Source organism: Bufo gargarizans, chromosome 3 (genome assembly GCF_014858855.1).
Source record: "Bufo gargarizans isolate SCDJY-AF-19 chromosome 3, ASM1485885v1, whole genome shotgun sequence".
NCBI lineage: Eukaryota > Metazoa > Chordata > Amphibia > Anura > Bufonidae > Bufo > Bufo gargarizans.
The window spans coordinates 118,518,319-118,539,400 of record NC_058082.1 but is presented as its reverse complement, the minus strand read 5'-3'; the positions used below and the strand labels follow the sequence as shown (position 1 = coordinate 118,539,400).

The 21,082-nt window shown below is 43.6% G+C and overlaps 1 protein-coding gene across 1 annotated transcript in view; it reads right to left on the bottom strand.

Annotated features, from left to right (window-relative positions):
• Positions 1–2,219: 2,219 nt before the first annotated feature.
• Positions 2,220–21,082, bottom strand: part of LOC122931240 (retinol dehydrogenase 7-like) — a 63,613-nt gene continuing 44,750 nt past the window's right edge. The window contains exons 4-5 of the mRNA XM_044285286.1: positions 2,649–2,812; positions 2,220–2,507 (exon numbers count right to left, since the gene is read on the bottom strand). Of these exons, the coding sequence (XP_044141221.1) occupies positions 2,287–2,507; positions 2,649–2,812 (385 nt within the window). The 3' untranslated portion in view covers positions 2,220–2,286. The remainder of the gene's footprint in view (positions 2,508–2,648; positions 2,813–21,082) is intronic.

The following is a 21,082-nucleotide window of genomic DNA, read 5'->3' as shown; positions in this document are numbered from 1 at the left end:
TGGTCCATTTTTAACAGACTTGTAAAAACGGTCCTCTTCATATTTATGGGGGCTGTTAGTTTGTTAAAACATGTCCTATTATTTGACGGCCGTTATTCATGGCCAGTGTGAATAACCCCAATTGTTCTTAAAGAGGACCTTTCATGGTTTTGTATTAATTGAGATAAATACCTGCCTGATTTTTTAAAATATCACTCCTGCACCCCGCTGTGCCTTCCGTAGTTTTCCTGCTCAGTATGCCAATACTGAGCATCGGTACAGGGAGGAGGAGACGCCAGGGTTTCTCAATGGGCTTCTCTTTCTCCCTGGCTGTGCCGCGATCCAATCACGGCAAAGAGCGTCACAGCCAGGGAGAAAAAAAACTCACCTTCTCCCTGGCTGTGACACTCTTAACTGTGATTGGATCGCGGTACAGCCAGGGAGAAGGAGACACCCATTGAGAAACCCTGGTGTCTCCTCCTCCCTGTACCGATGCTCAGTATTCGCATACTGAGCGGGAAAACTGCGGGGGGGCACAGCGGGGCGCAGGAGTGATATTTTAAAAAATCAGGCAGGGTGGCAGCATCAGTGGGGGGGGGGGGGGTACTCCGCAAGTAAAGGTATTTGTCTCAGTTAATACAAAACCATGGAAGGTCCTCTTTTTAATGGTTGTGTGAATGTAACCACACAAAACTAAATAGTAATTAATATGGTAATCAGCATTTCATAACAAAAAATCATACCTGGCATTGCATTGTTGTTTTATTTTTGACTGGGTTTGGCTTTTGAGATATTCACCAGTTTATCAACTTTTCCCTACATTATGGTACTATGTGAGGTTTTACAAATTCATTCAGAAACTATTCAGAGATGTAAGGTTCTTGGAGCTTTGGGAGTCATCAGCACAGTGTCTGTTAAAAGAGTTGTCCAGCCTTTTGGCCGTTTTAAAATAGCTCTAGCAGTGCATTGTACCTAGTGAAAAAAAAATCATACCCCCCTGTTCCTTGCCATTCCATTCCAGCTTCATGGCACTGTTCTCCGAGCTTCCAGTCCCCACTAAATGTCTTGACTGTTCCATGTGCGCCACCGTAGCCCAAGATGGTCAGCAGTGGTGATTTTTACCCAGGCAGCACATGACCCAGCAATGATGTGCCTCCCAGGGACACATCACTGCTGAGGCCAGTCATTGGTTGCAGTGGCACATTTGGCCCTGTCCTCAAGTTTACAGGCCCAGGAACAGAAGATCATGGAATAGAGCCAGGGAGGTGGAATGGAGTAGGGGGTGAGCAAGTGAAATACAAAAGAAAAACGTCCCAGCATCCAAAGCTTCAGAAGGTTGCTTTGCCTTTATTCGGATTCATAAAAGGAATACATCCAGTACACACCTCACCTACCACCGTAGTTGGCTGACATGTTTCGAACTATTCAGTTCTTAATCATAGCCTGGAGTATTTTTATACCCTGGTGTGCGAGCACTCCACCAGGCTACGATTAAGAACTTAATAGTTCGAAACATGTCAGCCAACTACGGTGGTGGGTGAGGTGTGTACTGGATGTATTCTTTTTATGAATCTGAATAAAGGCAAAGCAACCTTCTGAAGCTTTGGATGCTGGGACGTTTTTTTCTTTTGTATGTTACATTGAAGGTTGGTCCGGTCTTGTTCCGTGCATCCTCGTTCATGGTGAGCTGGAAATCGCAACTTTCTCACTTTACATTGTTACAGGACTTTTTCGGTGAGCAAGTGAGTATCATTTTTTCACTAGGCACAGCATGCTACTGGGGCTAGTTAAAAAGGTAAAAAAAAACAAAAAAAAAAAAACAAAACATTAGCACAAGCTGATGAATGGGTGAACGTTCCTATTTTGGTTGATTTCATCTTTCATGCGCAGATTCAAATTATTGTTGGTCAACAGCGCATAGACCTGTGTAAACAGGGATGTGGTGCCAACAATAATGAAACTGCATGAGCAAACAATCCCATAAACAACAGTTCAGTCTCATAAAGTAGATGTGATTGCTCCATGTAAACTAAGCAAAATGAGCGCCATTCAATTTGCTATGTCGTTGAGAGATACTCATCACTGGGAGAAAAGGCCAGTGTAAATGGGACCATAGAGATAATAGTGGAAATCCCAAGATTGGCACCCCATAGAGTTTTAGCAAAACCAATTACATGTTATATATCAGAACTGTTGGCGGAACATCTTAAAGGTAAAAAAATAAAATAAACAGATTGGAATCGATATTACTTAATGAAGTTTACCATTCAATGTCACACTATATACTCAGCATATTCTTACATATGTTTACATCAGGACATGTGCTGGTTTGGGTAATGATCGACACAGCAGATAATCAGATAAGACAGTAGGTAAGTAAGACACAGGAATGTAATAAAGTTTGGTGTCCAGGCCAGCGGAATATCTTGTCCATGGGTGAACAGCAGTCAGGGCATGCTCCATGCAGTCTGTGACAAGGTTGAGTTTAGTGCTGCCGATGCCAATTAGAGAAGCCAAGCCCTGGGCACCTGTATACATAAGAAAACATATATAGAAATCAACATAATCTACATGTTATTGATGGAAATATATTTATTAGCTGTTAGACATATCACTTTAAGAGCTTAAGATAGATTAGCTTTCCCTTAAAGAAGAACATGTTGACTTACATTGATAATAGTACTGTTGTCCAAAATAATCTTTCATTTGTGTAGGAAGATTTGACCACATACGCTCTAGATTCTTCAAGTGAGGTTCTGCTGTCCCCATTTCTGTTTTAAAGGCACCCGGTTCAATTATAGAAACCTTCACTCCAAAGTCTCTAAGCTCCCTTCTGTATAGAAAACAGAATATATAGTGTTAACAGGAGTCATTGTTGGGGGGCTCGAATTTTCATTAAAGGGGTTGTGAAAGAATGGTTTTGGCATACCTTCATCTTGGCCGGACCTGTAAAGGGAAGATGACTTACCAGCTTCCCAGTGCTGGCTCCCTGCTCCTTCTCCTCCAGACCTGTGATGCTCCTCCGGGCTCCCTCAATGTCAACAATGCGACAGCGGTAACCGGCTCCTCTTACATCATGACAAATAGTCACATGATGCAAGGGAATATGGTCTCCACCTCGGCCAGTAATTAGCTGCGGCAATGTCAAATCGAATGTTGACATTGAGGGAGCCCGGTGGAGCATGGCAGGCCTGGAGGAGCAGGAGCAGGGAGCCGGCAGCTGGAAGCAGGTGAATCATCTTTCCTTTACAGGTCTAGCCATTCTTGCACAACCCCTTTAAGATGAGGAAAATATTCAAGTGATCCTTGTGGATTGTTAAGATAATTTCTTAGCAGAGAATGACCTTTAAATAATGTTTTCATGTTAATCATTGTTGTTTTTTTTCCAAGTTTTCCCATCTTATTATCCAAATGAAAAAATAATCCTGAAATCTTGCAGTTTTCATACTGAACATTGAGGTCACATTAGGCTGACACTTCCTGTTCTGTACATCTGACTTCTCAATAGTCATCTTATTATCATCACAGGCAGGTAACATTTATGCTATTAAGCTAGATGCAGATATAACAACATTTCCCTGCACACTGACCTTGTATGACATATGGTCACTATACAAATAAATAAGCATATTAATATTTTTTTTTATAAATTATATAGTTTTGTATACAGATATTTATCAGTGTTATGTACAGTATTTTTCACTTTATAAAATGTACTTTTTTCTCCTCAAAGTGGGGGGAAAAGTCAACTTGTCTTATAAAGCGAATATGCCAAAATCATGCTGGCCGGCACATTGCAGGAGCTTTAATAAGTGAGCTGACCACCTAAAAGGAAGAAGTGTGAGGAGGGCAGCGGAAGTAAGTGAGCTGACCACCTAAAAGGAAGAAGTGTGAGGAGGGCAGCGGAAGTAAGTGAGCTGACCACCTAAAAGGAAGAAGTGTGAGGAGGGCAGCGGAAGTAAGTGAGCTGACCACCTAAAAGGAAGAAGTGTGAGGAGGGCAGCAGAAGTAAGGCACTCTGTAGTGTGGGGTGGGCAGCAGCAGGCAGTGTAGCATTTAGCAAAGCTGAATGCCGCCATCCTGCATGTCCTTACTAGTGATAAGTGGCAGGGGCAATATTTGAATTTGCAATATTTCTCGAATATTTGGGTGAATATTCGTCATAAATTCGCAAATTCGAGAATTCGCCATCATTTTTTTGATTGCGAAAATCAGCAATGTAATATGCGTGCATTGCTCGCGCAATACAGGCGTGGGTCACTTTTGCTACATTTTTCAAGCTGCTAGAAGTTTCCTGAGACCGGAGAAAATGGTTGACATGGCAGAGCATTACAATAGCTTTATATGCAGATAGAGTGCTCCAATATATTTGTGATTGCGCAATTAATGATGAGCATATTTTGGTGCAATACGTGCATCTTCACATTTTAGCAGGTCTGACTACATATCTGTGGTAGGGGGCAGGGGGCTGTCTGTCCCAGGTACCAGCCCTCAGGGGAGTGCCAGAAGCAATAAGCGCTTCCATCAATACAGATTGAAGCACTCATTGTTGGAGCGCTGACACCCACATACTGCGTCGGGGCATGGGAGCGAATAGTTCCCTGCCCCGCCGCTGATCACCGCCATAGGCTTCAGGCCCAGTAGGCCTGAGGCCTATGCGTTAGTGAAATCCCGTTGCATTGCTTGCATCGGGGCGCAGCAGCACAGTGAAGTGTGCGCGCCTTCCTCTGCGGGCAAGCACCTGGACATAGGTGAGTATTTATTTTTATTTCATTTTTTTCTTATTTTGCCAACTTTGGGGGACACGGGAGGAAAATATTATGGTGGGATACTGTGTGGGGGCAAATTATTATGGGAGGGATTACTTTCATATTTGACAGCTCTTTTGGAAATCCAGTTCTACTTTACACCAGTTTGATAAATTACCCCAATTATGTCTACTGGGGTCACTATTTTTTCAGCAGTATAGTACCTGGGGCATTGGGAGGCACAACAGGCACAGTATTGGGGGTGGCAGTAGGATGACACTGTGGGGACACCAGGATCGGGGGGGCTGATGGAAAAAGTGAGAAATCTAACATGTCTGTGTTACAAACTCTGTAGAGATGAGATGCGGCTGAAAGAATTTGTCATGGCGGTCTAACGGAGGAGAAGAGGAAAGAGAAGGTCTACATGAGGAGATGTCCCTGGATGTAAGAGGTATGTGGCCAAGTATGGAGGGGTGCCAGAGAAAGGACCCGCCCTGGGTGCCAAACACCCTAGGCACTCCACTGCTACATATTACTAATTGGTGCACTAAGTATTGTTGTTAACGTGTGACATCACAGCACTATGTCTGTAGCATGTTTGTATGGACAGCAGAACCTATTAGCTACACTATATCAGGATATAACCTACACTGACTATCTCCCACTAACTATCTGTATTATATATATATACAGGGAGTGCAGAATTATTAGGCAAGTTGTATTTTTGAGGATTAATTTTACTATTGAACAACAACCATGTTTTCAATGAACCCAAAAAACTCATTAATATCAAAGCTGAATATTTTTGGAAGTAGTTTTTAGTTTGTTTTTAGTTTTAGCTATTTTAGGGGGATATCTGTGTGTGCAGGTGACTATTACTGTACATAATTATTAGGCAACTTAACAAAAAACAAATATATACCCATTTTAATTATTTATTTTTACCAGTGAAACCAATATAACATCTCAACATTCACAAATATACATTTCTGACATTCAAAAACAAAACAAAAACAAATCAGTGACCAATATAGCCACCTTTCTTTGCAAGGACACTCAAAAGCCTGCCATCCATGGATTCTGTCAGTGTTTTGATCTGTTCACCATCAACATTGCGTGCAGCAGCAACCACAGCCTCCCAGACACTGTTTAGAGAGGTGTACTGTTTTCCCTCCTTGTAAATCTCACATTTGATGATGGACCACAGGTTCTCAATGGGGTTCAGATCAGGTGAACAAGGAGGCCATGTCATTAGATTTTCTTCTTTTATACCCTTTCTTGCCAGCCACGTTGTGGAGTACTTGGACGCGTGTGATGGAGCATTGTCCTGCATGAAAATCATGTTTTTCTTACCTTGCAGACTTCTTCCTGTACCACTGCTTGAAGAAGGTGTCTTCCAGAAACTGGCAGTATGACTGGGAGTTGAGCTTGACTCCATCCTCAACCCAAAAAGCCCCCACAAGCTCATCTTTGATAATACCAGCCCAAACCAGTACTCCACCTCCACCTTGCTGGCGTCTGAGTCGGACTGGAGCTCTCTGCCCTTTACCAATCCAGCCATCTGGCCCATCAAGACTCACTCTCATTTCATCAGTCCATAAAATCTTAGAAAAATCAGTCTTGAGATATTTCTTGGCCCAGTCTTAACGTTTCAGCTTGTGTGTCTTGTTCAGTGGTGGTCGTCTTTCAGCCTTTCTTACCTTGGCCATGTCTCTGAGTATTGCACACCTTGTGCTTTTGGGCACTCCAGTGATGTTGCAGCTCTGAAATATGGCCAAACTGGTGGCAAGTGGCATCTTGGCAGCTGCACGCTTGACTTTTCTCAGTTCATGGGCAGTTATTTTGCGCCTTGGTTGTTCCACACACTTCTTGCGACCCTGTTGACTATTTTGAATGAAACGCTTGATTGTTCAATGATCATGCTTCAGAAGCTTTGCAATTTTAAGAGTGCTGCATCCCTCTGCAAGATATCTCACTATTTTTGACTTTTCTGAGCCTGTCAAGTCCTTCTTTTGACCCATTTTGCCAAAGGAAAGGAATTTGCCTAATAATGATGCACACCTGATATAGGGTGTTGATGTCATTAGACCACACCCCTTCTTATTACAGAGATTCACATCACCTAATATGCTTAATTGGTAGAAGGCTTTTGAGCCTATACAGCTTGGAGTAAGACAACATGCATAAAGAGGATGATGTGGTCAAAATACTCATTTGCCTAATAATTCTGCACGTAGTGTATATATAAGCTAACAAACTAACTATCTAATGTAATTATCTAATCATTACATTATCCTGTGGATAGGGGATAACTTGGTCTAAACAGAATACTCCTTTAAAGATGATATATAAGAGAGTGTTTATATTAAATGTGATAATTTCCCATCTCATCCTTAAGAATGTATCCATGTACTGTAGAGTCGGGAGAGTAATAGTTACATAACAGTGCATCATCTGCAGATTCCCCCATAACAGTTTGTCACCGACAGATACCCCATAACAGTATGTCAGCAACATATCCCCCATAACAGTATGGCAGCAACCGATCCCCCATAACAGTGTGTCAGCAGCAAATCCCCCCATAGCAGTGTGTCAGCAGCAGATCTCCCCATAACAGTGTGTCAGCAGCAGATTTCACCATAACAGTGTGTCAGCAGCAGATCCCCACCATAACCGTGTGTCGGCAGCAGACCTCCCCATAACAGTGCATCATCCTCAGATCCCCCCCATAACAATTGTTCATCCACAGATCCCCCTATGACAGTGCGCGATCCGCAGATTCCCCCATAAGAGTGCGTCTGTCACGGATGGTGTTGCAGAAAGCTGGAACTTATAAATAAACATCCGACTGGCTTGATCCCAAACTAAGGAGCATATGGGTGAGCCCTATAAAACCCCTAGAGCTCTCCCTGACTGCTATGCCCATGCAAAGGTCTTAATGGTAGACAGTTGCATGTCCTCGTACCTAATACTATGTGACACCTGAAAACCCTACAATAGTGAGGGGACACGATCACCGGCTCCCTGCACTTAATACGGACAGAGTCAGGGTCCCCTACAATCAAGCCAGCAAGAACACAAATAAAGGAAACAGACTTATCTAAGGAATCAGGAGAAGCAGCATCCAGCAGTGAACACAATCCAGGAAGAAGTATAAACCGCAAAGTGAGGCAGTATGGGAGGGAATATAAAGGGAGACAATCAGTGCAAATAGCTGACAGCTGGGAGCAGGAAAGGAGATAGAAAAGGAAACCAAAACAAAGAACATCACACAACAGGTAGAGAAGAACGTCTGCCAGATCTTCTCACAGAGCTGGCTGTGACAGTACCCCTCCCTCTATGGGTGGACTCCGGACACTCAGAGCTCACCTTCTCAGGATGAGACCTATGGAAAGCCCTGATGAGATGAGTGGCCTTAATGTCTGCCACTGGGACCCACATCCTCTCCTCAGGACCATAACCCTCCCAATGAACGAGGTACTCGAGAGAACCGTGGATAATGCGAGAATCCACAATCCTACAGACCTGAAATTCAAGATTACCATCAGCAACAATTGGAGGAGGAGGCAAAGAGGAGGGAACAGTGGGTTGGACATAATGTTTTAATAGGGACCTGTGGAAAACATTATGGATCTTCCAAGTCTGAGGAAGATCAAGACGGAAGGTAACGGGATTGATAAGGCCCAATAAACCTAGGTCCCAACTTCCAGGAGGGAACCTTCAGTTTGATACTCTTTGTAGACAACCACACCAGATCACCCACATTCAGGTCTGGACCAGGCACACGTCTCTTATCCGCCACACGCTTATATCTCTCACTCATCCTCTTCAGATTACCCTGAATCTTTTGCCAAATAAATGACAAAGACAAGGAAAATCTCTCCTCATCAAGTAAACCAGAAGACCCCTCTCCAGAGAATGTCTCAAACTGCGGATGAAACCCATATGCACCAAAAAATGGTGACTTATCAAAGGACTCCTGGCGACGGTTATTTAAAGCAAACTCAGCAAGAGACAAAAAAGAACACCAATCCTCCTGATTCTCCGCCACAAAACAGCGCAGATATGTCTCCAGATTCTGATTGACGCGTTCGGTCTGACCATTCGACTGCGGGTGAAAAGCAGAAGACGACAACCGAACCCCCAAGCGAGAACAGAAGGCCTTCCAGAATCTGGAAACAAATTGCGTGCCCCTATCAGAAACGATGTCTGAAGGAATGCCATACAATTTAACAATGTGATCAACAAACGCTTGCGCCAGCGTCTTAGCATTAGGTAACCCAGGAAAGGGAATGAAATGCGGCATTTTGCTAAAATGGTCCACTACCACCAGAATCACAGTCTGGAGGAGAGAACCCGATGGCCGTGAATGAGGGACCTTGGCACGAGCACAGGTCTTGCAGGCTGCCACAAAACCCTCAACCGTCTTACGAAGAGCCGCCCACCAGAATCTCCGAGCAATGAGATCCACTGTGGCTCTGCTCCCTGGATGCCCAGCAAGAACAGTATCATGGTGCTCCTTAAAAACCTTGTGTTGTAAAGCGAGAGGCACAAACAACCTCCCAGGGGGACAAAGATCAGGAGCCTCTGCCTGGGCTGCCTGAACCTCTGCCTCCAAATCAGGATAAAGAGCAGAGACGACCACCCCTTCAGCCAAAATGGGACCCGGGTCTTCAAAGTTCCCCCCTCCCAGAAAACAACGTGACAGGGCATCTGCCTTCACATTTTTAACCCCAGGGCGGAACTTAACAACAAAATTAAACCTAGAAAAGAAAAAAGACCATCTGGTCTGTCTTGGGTTCAGACGCTTGGCCAATTCCAAGTAGGCCAGATTCTTATGGTCTGTAAACACGGTAATAGGGTGTCTGGCTCCCTCTAACCAATGGCACCATTCCGCAAAAGCTAATTTGATGGCCAACAACTCCCTATCTCCCACATCGTAATTTCTCTCTGCAGAGGAGAGTTTTATTGAGAAAAAGGCACACGGTCACCATTTGGCAGGAGAGGGACCCTGAGATAAGACCACACCCACACTCACCTCAGAAGCGTCCACCTCAACAATAAAAGGAAGAGAGACATCAGGGCTTACCAAAATGGGAGCGGAAGCAAAACTCTCTTTGATAGTAGAAAAGGCTTTAAGCGCATCTACCGACCACGAAGTAAAATCTACGCCCTTTTTAGTCATATCAGTGAGTGGCTTAGCAATAGAGGAATAATTCAAAATTAACTTTCTGTAATAATTGGCAAAACCCAAAAACCGCATCAGCGCCTTCTGATTCTCAGGAAGCTCCCAATCAAGCACAGCGCGGACCTTCTCAGGGTCCATGAGAAAACCAGAAGCAGAGAGAAGAAAATCAAGAAATTGAATCTCCGGAACCGCAAACACACATTTTTCCAGTTTAACGTACAATTTATTATCCCGCAGAATCAGCAATACCTGACGTAGCTGATCCCGATGAGATTTGAAATCGGGAGAAAAATGCTAAATGTCATCCAGATACACCAGTACAAATTTCCCCATTAAATGATAAAAATGCTGTTCACAAAATGTTGGAAGACGGCCGGAGCATTCATCAAACCAAAGGGCATAACTAAATTCTCAAAATGACCCTCAGGGGTATTGAAGGCCGTCTTCCATTCGTCCCCTTCCCTGACCCTGACTAGGTTGTATGCCCCTCTTAAATCCAACTTAGAAAAAAACTTAGCCCCAACAATCTGGTTAAACAGGTCCGGGATCAGAGGAAGCGGATAAGGGTCACGAACCGTGATACAGTTTAGCTCCCTGAAATCCAGACAAGGTCTTAAAGAACCATCTTTTTTCTTAACAAAAAAAAAACAGCGGCAACAGGTGACTTCGAGGGTCAGATATGTCCCTTTCTCAGGCTCTCAGAGATATAAGTACACATAGTGACTCTTTCAGGTTGGGAGAGATTGTATAAACGTGATTTTGGCAGTTTGGCGCCTTGGATGAGATTAATAGGGCAGTTTTACTCCCGGTGCAGGGGCAACTCCTGAACACCACTCTCGGAAAACACATCCGAAAATTCAGAGAGAAAAGATGGCACAGTCTTGGTAGAAATCTCTGAAAGAGACGCCGTGAGGCAATTCTCTCTGTAAAACTCACTCCAACCATTTATTTGTCTTGCTTGCCAATCAATGGTGGGGTTATGTTTAGTGAGCCAGGGTAACCCCAACACTAGAGGAGTAGGTAATCCGCTTAAGACGAAATATGACATATACTCAAAATGAGCGTCACCCACAGTCAAACAGATATTGTGAACTATGCCCTTTAACGATCTTTGAGAAAGTGGAGCGGAATCGATAGCAAAAACAGGTATATCCTTTTCCAAAGTGCATACCTGGAAACCATGCGTTATTGCAAATTGATTATCAATGAGATTGACAGCTGCTCCACTATCTACAAAAATCTCACAAACAATGTTCTTGCTGTCTAGCGCCACCATGGCAGGTAGGAGAAAACAGGAACTACAAGTAAATGGCAAACCTTCAATTTCCGCATCAACCTTGCCAATAGTAGCAAATGGAAAGTTTTTAGAGGGTTTTTTTTCTTTTTGTTTTTCTTTTATTACCCTCAGAAAACTCCATGAATCTCCTAGAGGGGCAAACATTAGCCAAATGATTTATACCCCCACAAGAGAAACAAACCCTCCTCTGAGAACTGAATCCTCTACTATCAGAGGCAAGCAAACCCAGCTGCATGGCCTCCTTCTCAGAGGGGATTGAGACCGACTGAGACCCCTGCACACTGAATGAGACAGCCCCACTGTCCTTGGACTGAATATGACAGGAAGAAGTAGTCTCCTCTCTCTCTCTCTAAGACGCCTGTCAATACGAACAGCTAGAGACATGGCAGATTCTAACGAGGCTGGTCTCTCATGAAAAGCAAATGCATCTTTCAATCTTTCCGAAAGACCATGGCAAAATTGACTTCGGAGTGCAGCATCATTCCAACCAGTATCAGCTGCCCATCTCCGAAATTCTGAACAATATATCTCTGCGGACTGTTTACCCTGGCATAAAAGACGCAGTTTAGATTCAGCCAGAGCAATACGATCCAGGTCATCATATATCTGTCCCAGGGCTACAAAAAATTCATCCACCGATCGGAGGGGCCGTGCCCCGACCGGCAGCGAAAGGGCCCCAGACTGAGCGTTATCCCTGAGCAGTGAGATGATGATCCCCACCCTCTGCTCCTCATCACCAGAGGAATGGGGAAGTAAGCGAAAATGGAGTTTGCAAGCCTCTCTAAAGCGAACAAAATTCTCACTACCCCCGGAGAACGTATCCGGAAGCGAGATCTTAGGCTCGGAACAAACTCCATGAACGCAAGCAGAACCGGTCACCTGAAACTGAGACACAGTTTTACGGAGATCTGCTACCTCCAGTGAAAGAGCTTGTATGCAGTCAATCAAGGCTGAAACCGGATCCGTGCTTAAGACGGTTATGGCGGTTTATAATGTCACGGATGGTGTTGCAGAAAGCTAGAACTTATAAATAAACATCCGACTGGCTTGATCCCAAACTAAGAAGCATATGGGTGAGCCCTATAAAACCCCTAGAGCTCTCCCTGACTGCTATGCCCATGCAAAGGTCTTAACCCCTTAATGACACAGGGCGTACAGGTACGCCCTTGTGCCCTGGTACTTAAGGACACAGGGCGTACATGTACGCCCTTCGTATTTTCGATCACCGCCGCGTGGCGGGCGGTGATCGAAAATACACAGGGCGTACATGCCTGCTCAAATCATTGAGCAGGCACTTGGGGCAAATGCGCCGGGGGGTCCGGTGACCCCCCATGTATGCGATCGCAGAAAACCGCAGGTCAATTCACTGAATATGACTTTTTTTGTCATTTTTTCAGTGACTCACTGGTAAATCTGATAGTGGAGCAGACGAATCTGTACGCCCAACACTCGGGCTCCTTTTTGGCCAGGCCCGGTGGCTGGACGCCGGTCAGTGCAGCAGAAATGAGGACATTTTGGGGCCTCGTGCTGCATATGGACCTAGTCAAGAAACCCAGTGCCAGGCTGTACTGTAGTGGGGACGTCCTATACCAGACCCCACTTTACAGTACGGCCATGACACGCTCCCGGTTTAAGGCCATCCAGAAATGTCTGCATTATTCCGATAATGCAGCATGTCTCCCCCCCCCCCCCCGAGGTGATCCTGCCCATGACCGTCTGTATAAGATACGCCGGTCATCGATCACTTTGGGGCCAAATTCATGGATACCTATGTACCTGGAAGGGAGGTCGTGGTTGATGAGTCTCTCATTGCGTTCAAGGGGAGACTCATTTTCCTCCAGTATATGCCCTCCAAGCGGGCGAGGTATGGCGTGAAGCTATACAAAATTTGTTCTTGAATGCAATCTTTTCCCTGTACTCTAATGCATCGGCCTCGGTAATCGTAAACAACTCACTATCCTCTCCCTTTGACATTCACAACGGGACTAGACAAGGTTGCCCCCTTTCCCCTCTCTTATTTGTTCTAGTGATGGAATCACTGCTACAGGCCATCAGGAATGAGGAGGGGATTCAAGGGATCAGGGCTGGATGTCACAACCACAAAGTCGCGGCATTTGATGATGACTTGCTTATTATGTTTACGAACCCGACCGTAGCTTTCCCACATATTGAACGTATACTTGGACTTTTTGGTAGACTCTCTAATTTTAAAATAAACACCACAAAATCACATGTCCTTAATGTTGGCTTTCCCTCATCCATGGTCAATAAACTCAGGTCGAAATCTCCATTTAATTGGGATCATCCACACATTACATATTTGGGAGTTAAAATAGGTCCTGACCCAGACACATTATTCCGTCTAAACTATGTTCCGCTTTTAAATTCAATACAAGATCAATTGTCCTCCCTTAACAATCTTCTTCTGTCCTGGTTTGGCAGGAAAAATATAGTGACCTCACTCATTATTCCCAGAATGACTTATCTCCAACAAGTCTTACCAATCCCAGTACCCAAATCATTCTATGTCTCATTCAATCGGATGATTAGGACATTTATTTGGGCTGGCAAGAAAGCTCGAATATCTTTCACAACCTTGAAGAAGCCCAAACCCTTTGGTGGGATAGCTCTATCTGACCCTGAATTATATAACAATGCAGTCCTCCTTGCTAGGTTTGTAGGATGGATTAAAGGTATTTCGAAGGAACCCTGGGTCGATCTTGAACAGACACATCATGGCACTCCTTTTAGAGGGCTTCTGATAAGTAGGGAAATTCCCCAACAAAGAACCACAAACAACAACCCTATAGTCAAATCCACACTAAGAGCTTGGGATTGGTTCCAAGCATCTTCTCACGCGATCCCATTACCGTCCCCCCTGGTTCAATTGAGAGATGTAGTGGGATTGGCACCTAAAGCTTTGTTGGACAGTCTCCCAAAATCTATTAGAGACTCCGATCAGTTGGTGATCTCGCTGCTAGACGATAACAGTAAACTAACGAGCCTAGATTCTGTCACTAGACTTTTCCCAGATTGCAAATTTCCCATCCCTTTCTTTTCCTTCCTACAGTCCTTTATTAACAAGTTCATTAACAAAAACTCCCTACAGCGTCCACTCACATGGTTTGAGAACCTTTTAAATAAGCCTAATCCACAACCTAAACTGATTTCCTTGATTTATAAAAACCTAATTTCTCCTAAGCCAATAGTAAAGCCGGCATTCATTGGTATGTGGGAGAGAGACCTTGACTCCTCGTTCACCCAGGCAACGATATCCAGACTACTGATTAGACCCCATAAAGCCTCGAAATGTGTACGTATCCAGGAGAATGCCTATAAAATTTTAACTAGGTGGTACAAAACCCCGGAAATTACCTGTAGATTTAATCCTACGCTCTCAGACAGGTGCTGGAGGTGTGGAGTAGAAAAAGGCACTTTCTTCCACATATGGTGGTCCTGTCCCAAAATTAAAATATGGTGGGGAGATATATTTGAACAATGCAACAAGATCTGTAATCTGTCCATCCCCATTTCCCCAGACCTAGCCCTTCTAGGGTCACACATCTCCGATAGTAGGACTTCCATTCCTCCCCTGTTTAGGACGCGGCCCGTCTCCTGATACCGTGCTATTGGCTTTCAACAGAAACACCACCCATCCCTAGGTGGTTTGCCAAGGTTGATCAAATTTATAGATTTGAGGAACTGGCATCTTGGGAAAACAGAAGTATAATTGCTTACAAGAAATGTTGGTCACAATGGTCGTCTTTTAGGAAATACGATTAATTGCCTCCCCCGCACCTGGACGCTGCCTCTATGATACTAGCTGCTATATGCTTTTATATGCTTGTCCAGACATAATATAGCATTAATTTAGATATACAAGCTTTACAATGTTATCCTGTCGGATGCTCTAATTTACTGTTTCACGGACTCAAAGACTGTGGCTGAACTTGCATTTGTCCCCAAGTTTGAGAATAATCTCAGATTCCTGTGGCACTAATTTGTACCTGATTGTACTTGATTTTGATTTGTCCATGTTTTTCTTGTGAAAAAGTCTGTACTTTTTGGAAATTCTTTCAATAAAAAGTTCATCATCAAAAAAAAAAAAAAGCTATACAAAATTTGTACACTTACAAATTTCGGGTATACGAGGGGCGAGATTCCCGGATTCAACCCCCAGAATGTCCCCCCACTCTGGGTGTTACAGGGAAACTTGTGTGGGACCTTATGTACCCACTGCTGGATAAGGGTTTCAACCTTTACGTGGATAACTTTTATACCAGTATCCGCTTGTTCCAGTCCCTTGCCGCCAGATCCACGTCCGCTTGTGGGACCTTGCGGAAAAATCAACGCGGCCTCCCTGCCCACCCCCTCCAGGTACCTATCCCCAGGGGTGAGACCCGTGCCCTCACCACTGGAAACCTGTTGCTGGTCAGGTATAAGGACAAGAGGGATGTCCTTGTGCTGTCCACAATTATTGGTAACGGCATCACCCCTGTCCCAGTGCGAGGTACTGCGGCAACGGTCCTCAAGCCGATTGTATCATCGACTACAATCGGTATATGGGAGGAGTTGATCTCTCGGATTAAGTCCTCAAGCCATATAACGCCATGCGCAAAACGCGGGCATGGTACAAAAAAGTTGCGGTCTACTTGGTACAGGTTGCCATGTACAACTCTTTTGTACTATCCCGAAGCACTGGCAGCACAGGGACATTCCTCCAGTTCTATGAGGCAGTCCTCAAGGCCCTGATCTTTTCAGACCGGGAAAGAGCAGGCCAGAGTACCTCGGATCGTCCCTGGCCAACACTTTCCAGGTGTGGTCCCCCATACTGGAAAGAAGGGACGAACCCCAAAAAAGCGCAGAGTGTGTCGCAGGAGGGGGATACAGTAGGACACGACTACTCAGTGCGACACGTGCCCCGATTATCCGGGCCTCTGCATTGACGGTTGCTTCAGGGAGTATCACACTTCCATGGAGTACTAAATTTATATCCCAATTTAGCACTGACATCGGATAAAAACAAATGGTTCTCAGACTTGAGACACCCAAAAAAACTAAAATAATTTATTAAAAGTAGACATATTAGGTATCGCTGCGTCGGTAATAATCTCCTCTATAAAAATACCCCATGACCTAACCCCCCAGATTAACACGGTCCAGAAAAAAAAAAAAAGGTGCAAAAAAGTTTATTTTTGTCACCTTACATAATAAAAAGTTCAATAGCAAGCGATCAAAAAGTCATATAGCCCCAAAATAGTGCAAATAAAACAGTCGTCTCATCCCGCTAAAAATTAGCCCCCTTATAAGATAATCGGATAAAAAAATAAAAATAAATGACTCTTAGACTTTAGAGATCCCCCAAAAACTTTTGGTATCAAAAAGGATGAGACTTATTAGGTATCGCCGCGTCTGTAAGAATCTCCTCTATAAAAATACCCCATGACCCAACCCCCCAGATTAACACGGTCAAAAAAAAAAAAAAATTGGTGCAAAAAAATATTTTTTTTGTCACCTTACATAACAAAAAGTTTAATAGCAAGCGATAAAAAAGTCATATAGCCCCCAAAATAGTGCCAATAAAACTGTCCGCTCATCCCCCAAAAAATGAGCCCCCACATAAGATAATTGTATCAAAAAAATATAAAGAAATGACACTTAGACTTTAGAGATACCCCCCAAAAAAATTGTATCAAAAAAGATAATATAGTCAAAAACCTAAATAATTGTAAAAAAAAAGTAGACTTATTAGGTATAGCCGCGTCCGTAAGAATCTCCTCTATAAATATATCCCATGACCTAACCCCCCAGATTAACACGGTTAAAAAAAAATAATAACGGTGCCAAAACCGCTATTTTTGGCACTTTTCCATTTCAATCCGTTTTTTCTGGTAACAAAGCAAGGGTTAACAATCAAACAAAAGTTAAAATGTATTACCCTGATACTGCAGTTTACAGAAACGCCACATTTGTGGTCGTAAACTGCTGTATTAGTAAAAGGGAGGCCGCAAAAGGAAAGGACCGACATGGTTTCTGGAAGGCCGATTTTGATGGCCTTTTTTATTGACACCATGTCCCTTTTGAAGCCCCCCTAGAGTAAAAACTCCCTAAGTGACCCCATCTAAGAAACTACACCCCTCAAGGTATTCAAAACTGATTATACAAACTTTATTAACCCTTTAGGTGTTCCTCAACAGTTAATGGCAAATGGAGATGAAATTTCAGAATTTCAATTTTTGGTAACCTTGCCTCACAAAAATGTAATATAGAGCAACCAAAAATCATATTTACCCTAAAAATAGTCCCCCAAAAAATGCAAACTTATCCCGTAGTTTCCAAAATGGGGTCACTTTTAGGGAGTTTCTACTCCAGGGGTGCATCAGGGGGGTTGAAACAGGACACGGTGTAAATAAACCGGTCGATAAAAATCAGCCCTCCAAAAACCAAACGGTGCACCTTTCACTCTACGCCCCGCTGTGTGGCCGTACAGTAGTGTACGACCACATATTGGGTGTTTCTGTAAACAGCAGAGTCAGGGAAATAAAGATACAGTCTTGTTTGCCTGTTAACCCTTGCTTTGTTAGTGTAAAAAAATGGGTTAAAATGGAAAATAAGGCAAAAAAATGAAATTTTCACATTTCATCCCCATTTGCCAATAACTCTTGTGCAACACCTAAAGGGTTAACGACTAGGGATGAGCGAACCCGAACTGTATAGTTCGGGTTCGTACCGAATTTTGGGGTGTCCGTGACACGGACCCGAACCCGGACATTTTCGTAAAAGTCCGGGTTCGGGTTCGGTGTTCGTCGCTTTCTTCGCGCTTTTGTGACGCTTTCTTGGCGCTTTTTGAAAGGCTGCAAAGCAGCCAATCAACAAGCGTCATACTACTTGCCCCAAGAGGCCATCACAGCCATGCCTACTATTGGCATGGCTGTGATTGGCCAGAGCACCATGTGACCCAGCCTCTATTTAAGCTGGAGTCACATAGCGCCGCCCGTCACTCTGCTCTGATTAGCGTAGGGAGAGGTTGCGGCTGCGACAGTAGGGCGAGATTAGGCAGATTAACTCCTCCAAAGGACTTGATTAACTGATCGATCTGCAGCTGTGGATCATTGAGCTGCTGATCCTCAATTGCTCACTGTTTTTAGGCTGCCCAGACCGTTTGTCAGTCACATTTTTCTGGGGTGATCGGCGGCCATTTTGTGTCTTGTGGTGCGCCAGCACAAGCTGCGACCAAGTGCATTTAACCCTCAATGGTGTGGTTGTTTTTTGGCTAAAGCCTACATCAGGGTGAAGCTGTCACACCAAGTGCATTTAACCAGCAATAGTCTGTTCATTTTTTGGCCATATACAAAATCAGGGGCAAGCTGCGCCTGTCACCAAGTGCATTTAACCCTCAATGGTGTGGTTGTTTTTTGGCTAAAGCCTACATCAGGGTGAAGCTGTCACACCAAGTGCATTTAACCAGCAATAGTCTGTTCATTTTTTGGCCATATACAAAATCAGGGGCAAGCTGCGCCTGTCACCAAGTGCATTTAACCCTCAATGGTGTGGTTGTTTTTTGGCTAAAGCCTACATCAGGGTGAAGCTGTCACACCAAGTGCATTTAACCAGCAATAGTCTGTTCATTTTTTGGCCATATACAAAATCAGGGGCAAGCTGCGCCTGTCACCAAGTGCATTTAACCCTCAATGGTGTGGTTGTTTTTTGGCTAAAGCCTACATCAGGGTGAAGCTGTCACACCAAGTGCATTTAACCAGCAATAGTCTGTTCATTTTTTGGCCATATCCCAGTCTAATTCTGTCACTAAATCCATACCGGTCACCCAGCGCCTAAATACTAGGCCTCAAATTTATATCCAGCTAAATCTGTCCCTAGTGCTGTAGCTGGGCGAGTTATTTAGTGTCCGTTCAAGCACATTTCTTGTTCTGGGTTGAAATACAATTCCCAATTTAGCAATTTCATAATTTAGTGGTTCCTGCTATATCAGAGCTCTTTGAAATCTATCCCAAAAAGGGTATATAATATTGAAGGTGCACATAGGGTCATTCAGAGTAACTTCACACACACCCGCTACTGTGTATTTCCAAGTCTAATTCTGTCACTAAATCCATACCGGTGACCCAGCGCCTAAATACTAGGCCTCAAATTTAATTCCCTCTAAATCTCTCGTTACCCACCGCTGTACTGTTGTTGCTGGGCAAGATATTTAGTGTCCGTCAAAGCACATTTTTTGTTCTGGGTTGAAGTACAATTCCCAATTTAGCAATTTCATAATTTAGTGGTTTCTGCTATATCAGAGCTATTTGAAATCTATCCCAAAAAGGGTATATAATATTGAAGGTGCACATAGGGTCATTCAGAATAACTTCACACACACCCGCTACTGTGTATTTCCAAGTCTAATTCTGTCACTAAACCCATACCTGTCACCCAGCGCCTAAATACTAGGCCTCAAATTTAAATCCCTCTAAATCTCTCGTTACCGTTGTCCTGTTGTAGCTGGGAAAGTTATTTAGTGCCCGTCAAAGCACATTTTTTGTTCTGGGTTGAAGTACAATTCCCAATTTAGCAATTTCATAATTTAGTGGTTCCTGCTATATCAGAGCTATTTGAAATCTATCCCAAAAAGGGTATATAATATTGAAGGTGCACATAGGGTCATTCAGAATAACTTCACACACACCCGCTACTGTGTATTTCCAAGTCTAATTCTGTCACTAAATCCATACCGGTGACCCAGCGCCTAAATACTAGGCCTCAAATTTAATTCCCTCTAAATCTCTCGTTACCCACCGCTGTACTGTTGTTGCTGGGCAAGATATTTAGTGTCCGTCAAAGCACATTTTTTGTTCTGGGTTGAAGTACAATTCCCAATTTAGCAATTTCATAATTTAGTGGTTTCTGCTATATCAGAGCTATTTGAAATCTATCCCTAAAAGGGTATATAATATTGAAGGTGCACATAGGGTCATTCAGAATAACTTCACACACACCCGCTACTGTGTATTTCCAAGTCTAATTCTGTCACTAAACCCATACCTGTCACCCAGCGCCTAAATACTAGGCCTCAAATTTATATCCAGCTAAATCTGTCCCTAGTGCTGTAGCTGGGCGAGTTATTTAGTGTCCGTTCAAGCACATTTCTTGTTCTGGGTTGAAATACAATTCCCAATTTAGCAATTTCATAATTTAGTGGTTCCTGCTATATCAGAGCTCTTTGAAATCTATCCCAAAAAGGGTATATAATATTGAAGGTGCACATAGGGTCATTCAGAGTAACTTCACACACACCCGCTACTGTGTATTTCCAAGTCTAATTCTGTCACTAAATCCATACCGGTGACCCAGCGCCTAAATACTAGGCCTCAAATTTAATTCCCTCTAAATCTCTCGTTACCCACCGCTGTACTGTTGTTGCTGGGCAAGATATTTAGTGTCCGTCAAAGCACATTTTTTGTTCTGGGTTGAAGTACAATTCCCAATTTAGCAATTTCATAATTTAGTGGTTTCTGCTATATCAGAGCTATTTGAAATCTATCCCAAAAAGGGTATATAATATTGAAGGTGCACATAGGGTCATTCAGAATAACTTCACACACACCCGCTACTGTGTATTTCCAAGTCTAATTCTGTCACTAAACCCATACCTGTCACCCAGCGCCTAAATACTAGGCCTCAAATTTAAATCCCTCTAAATCTCTCGTTACCGTTGTCCTGTTGTAGCTGGGAAAGTTATTTAGTGCCCGTCAAAGCACATTTTTTGTTCTGGGTTGAAGTACAATTCCCAATTTAGCAATTTCATAATTTAGTGGTTCCTGCTATATCAGAGCTATTTGAAATCTATCCCAAAAAGGGTATATAATATTG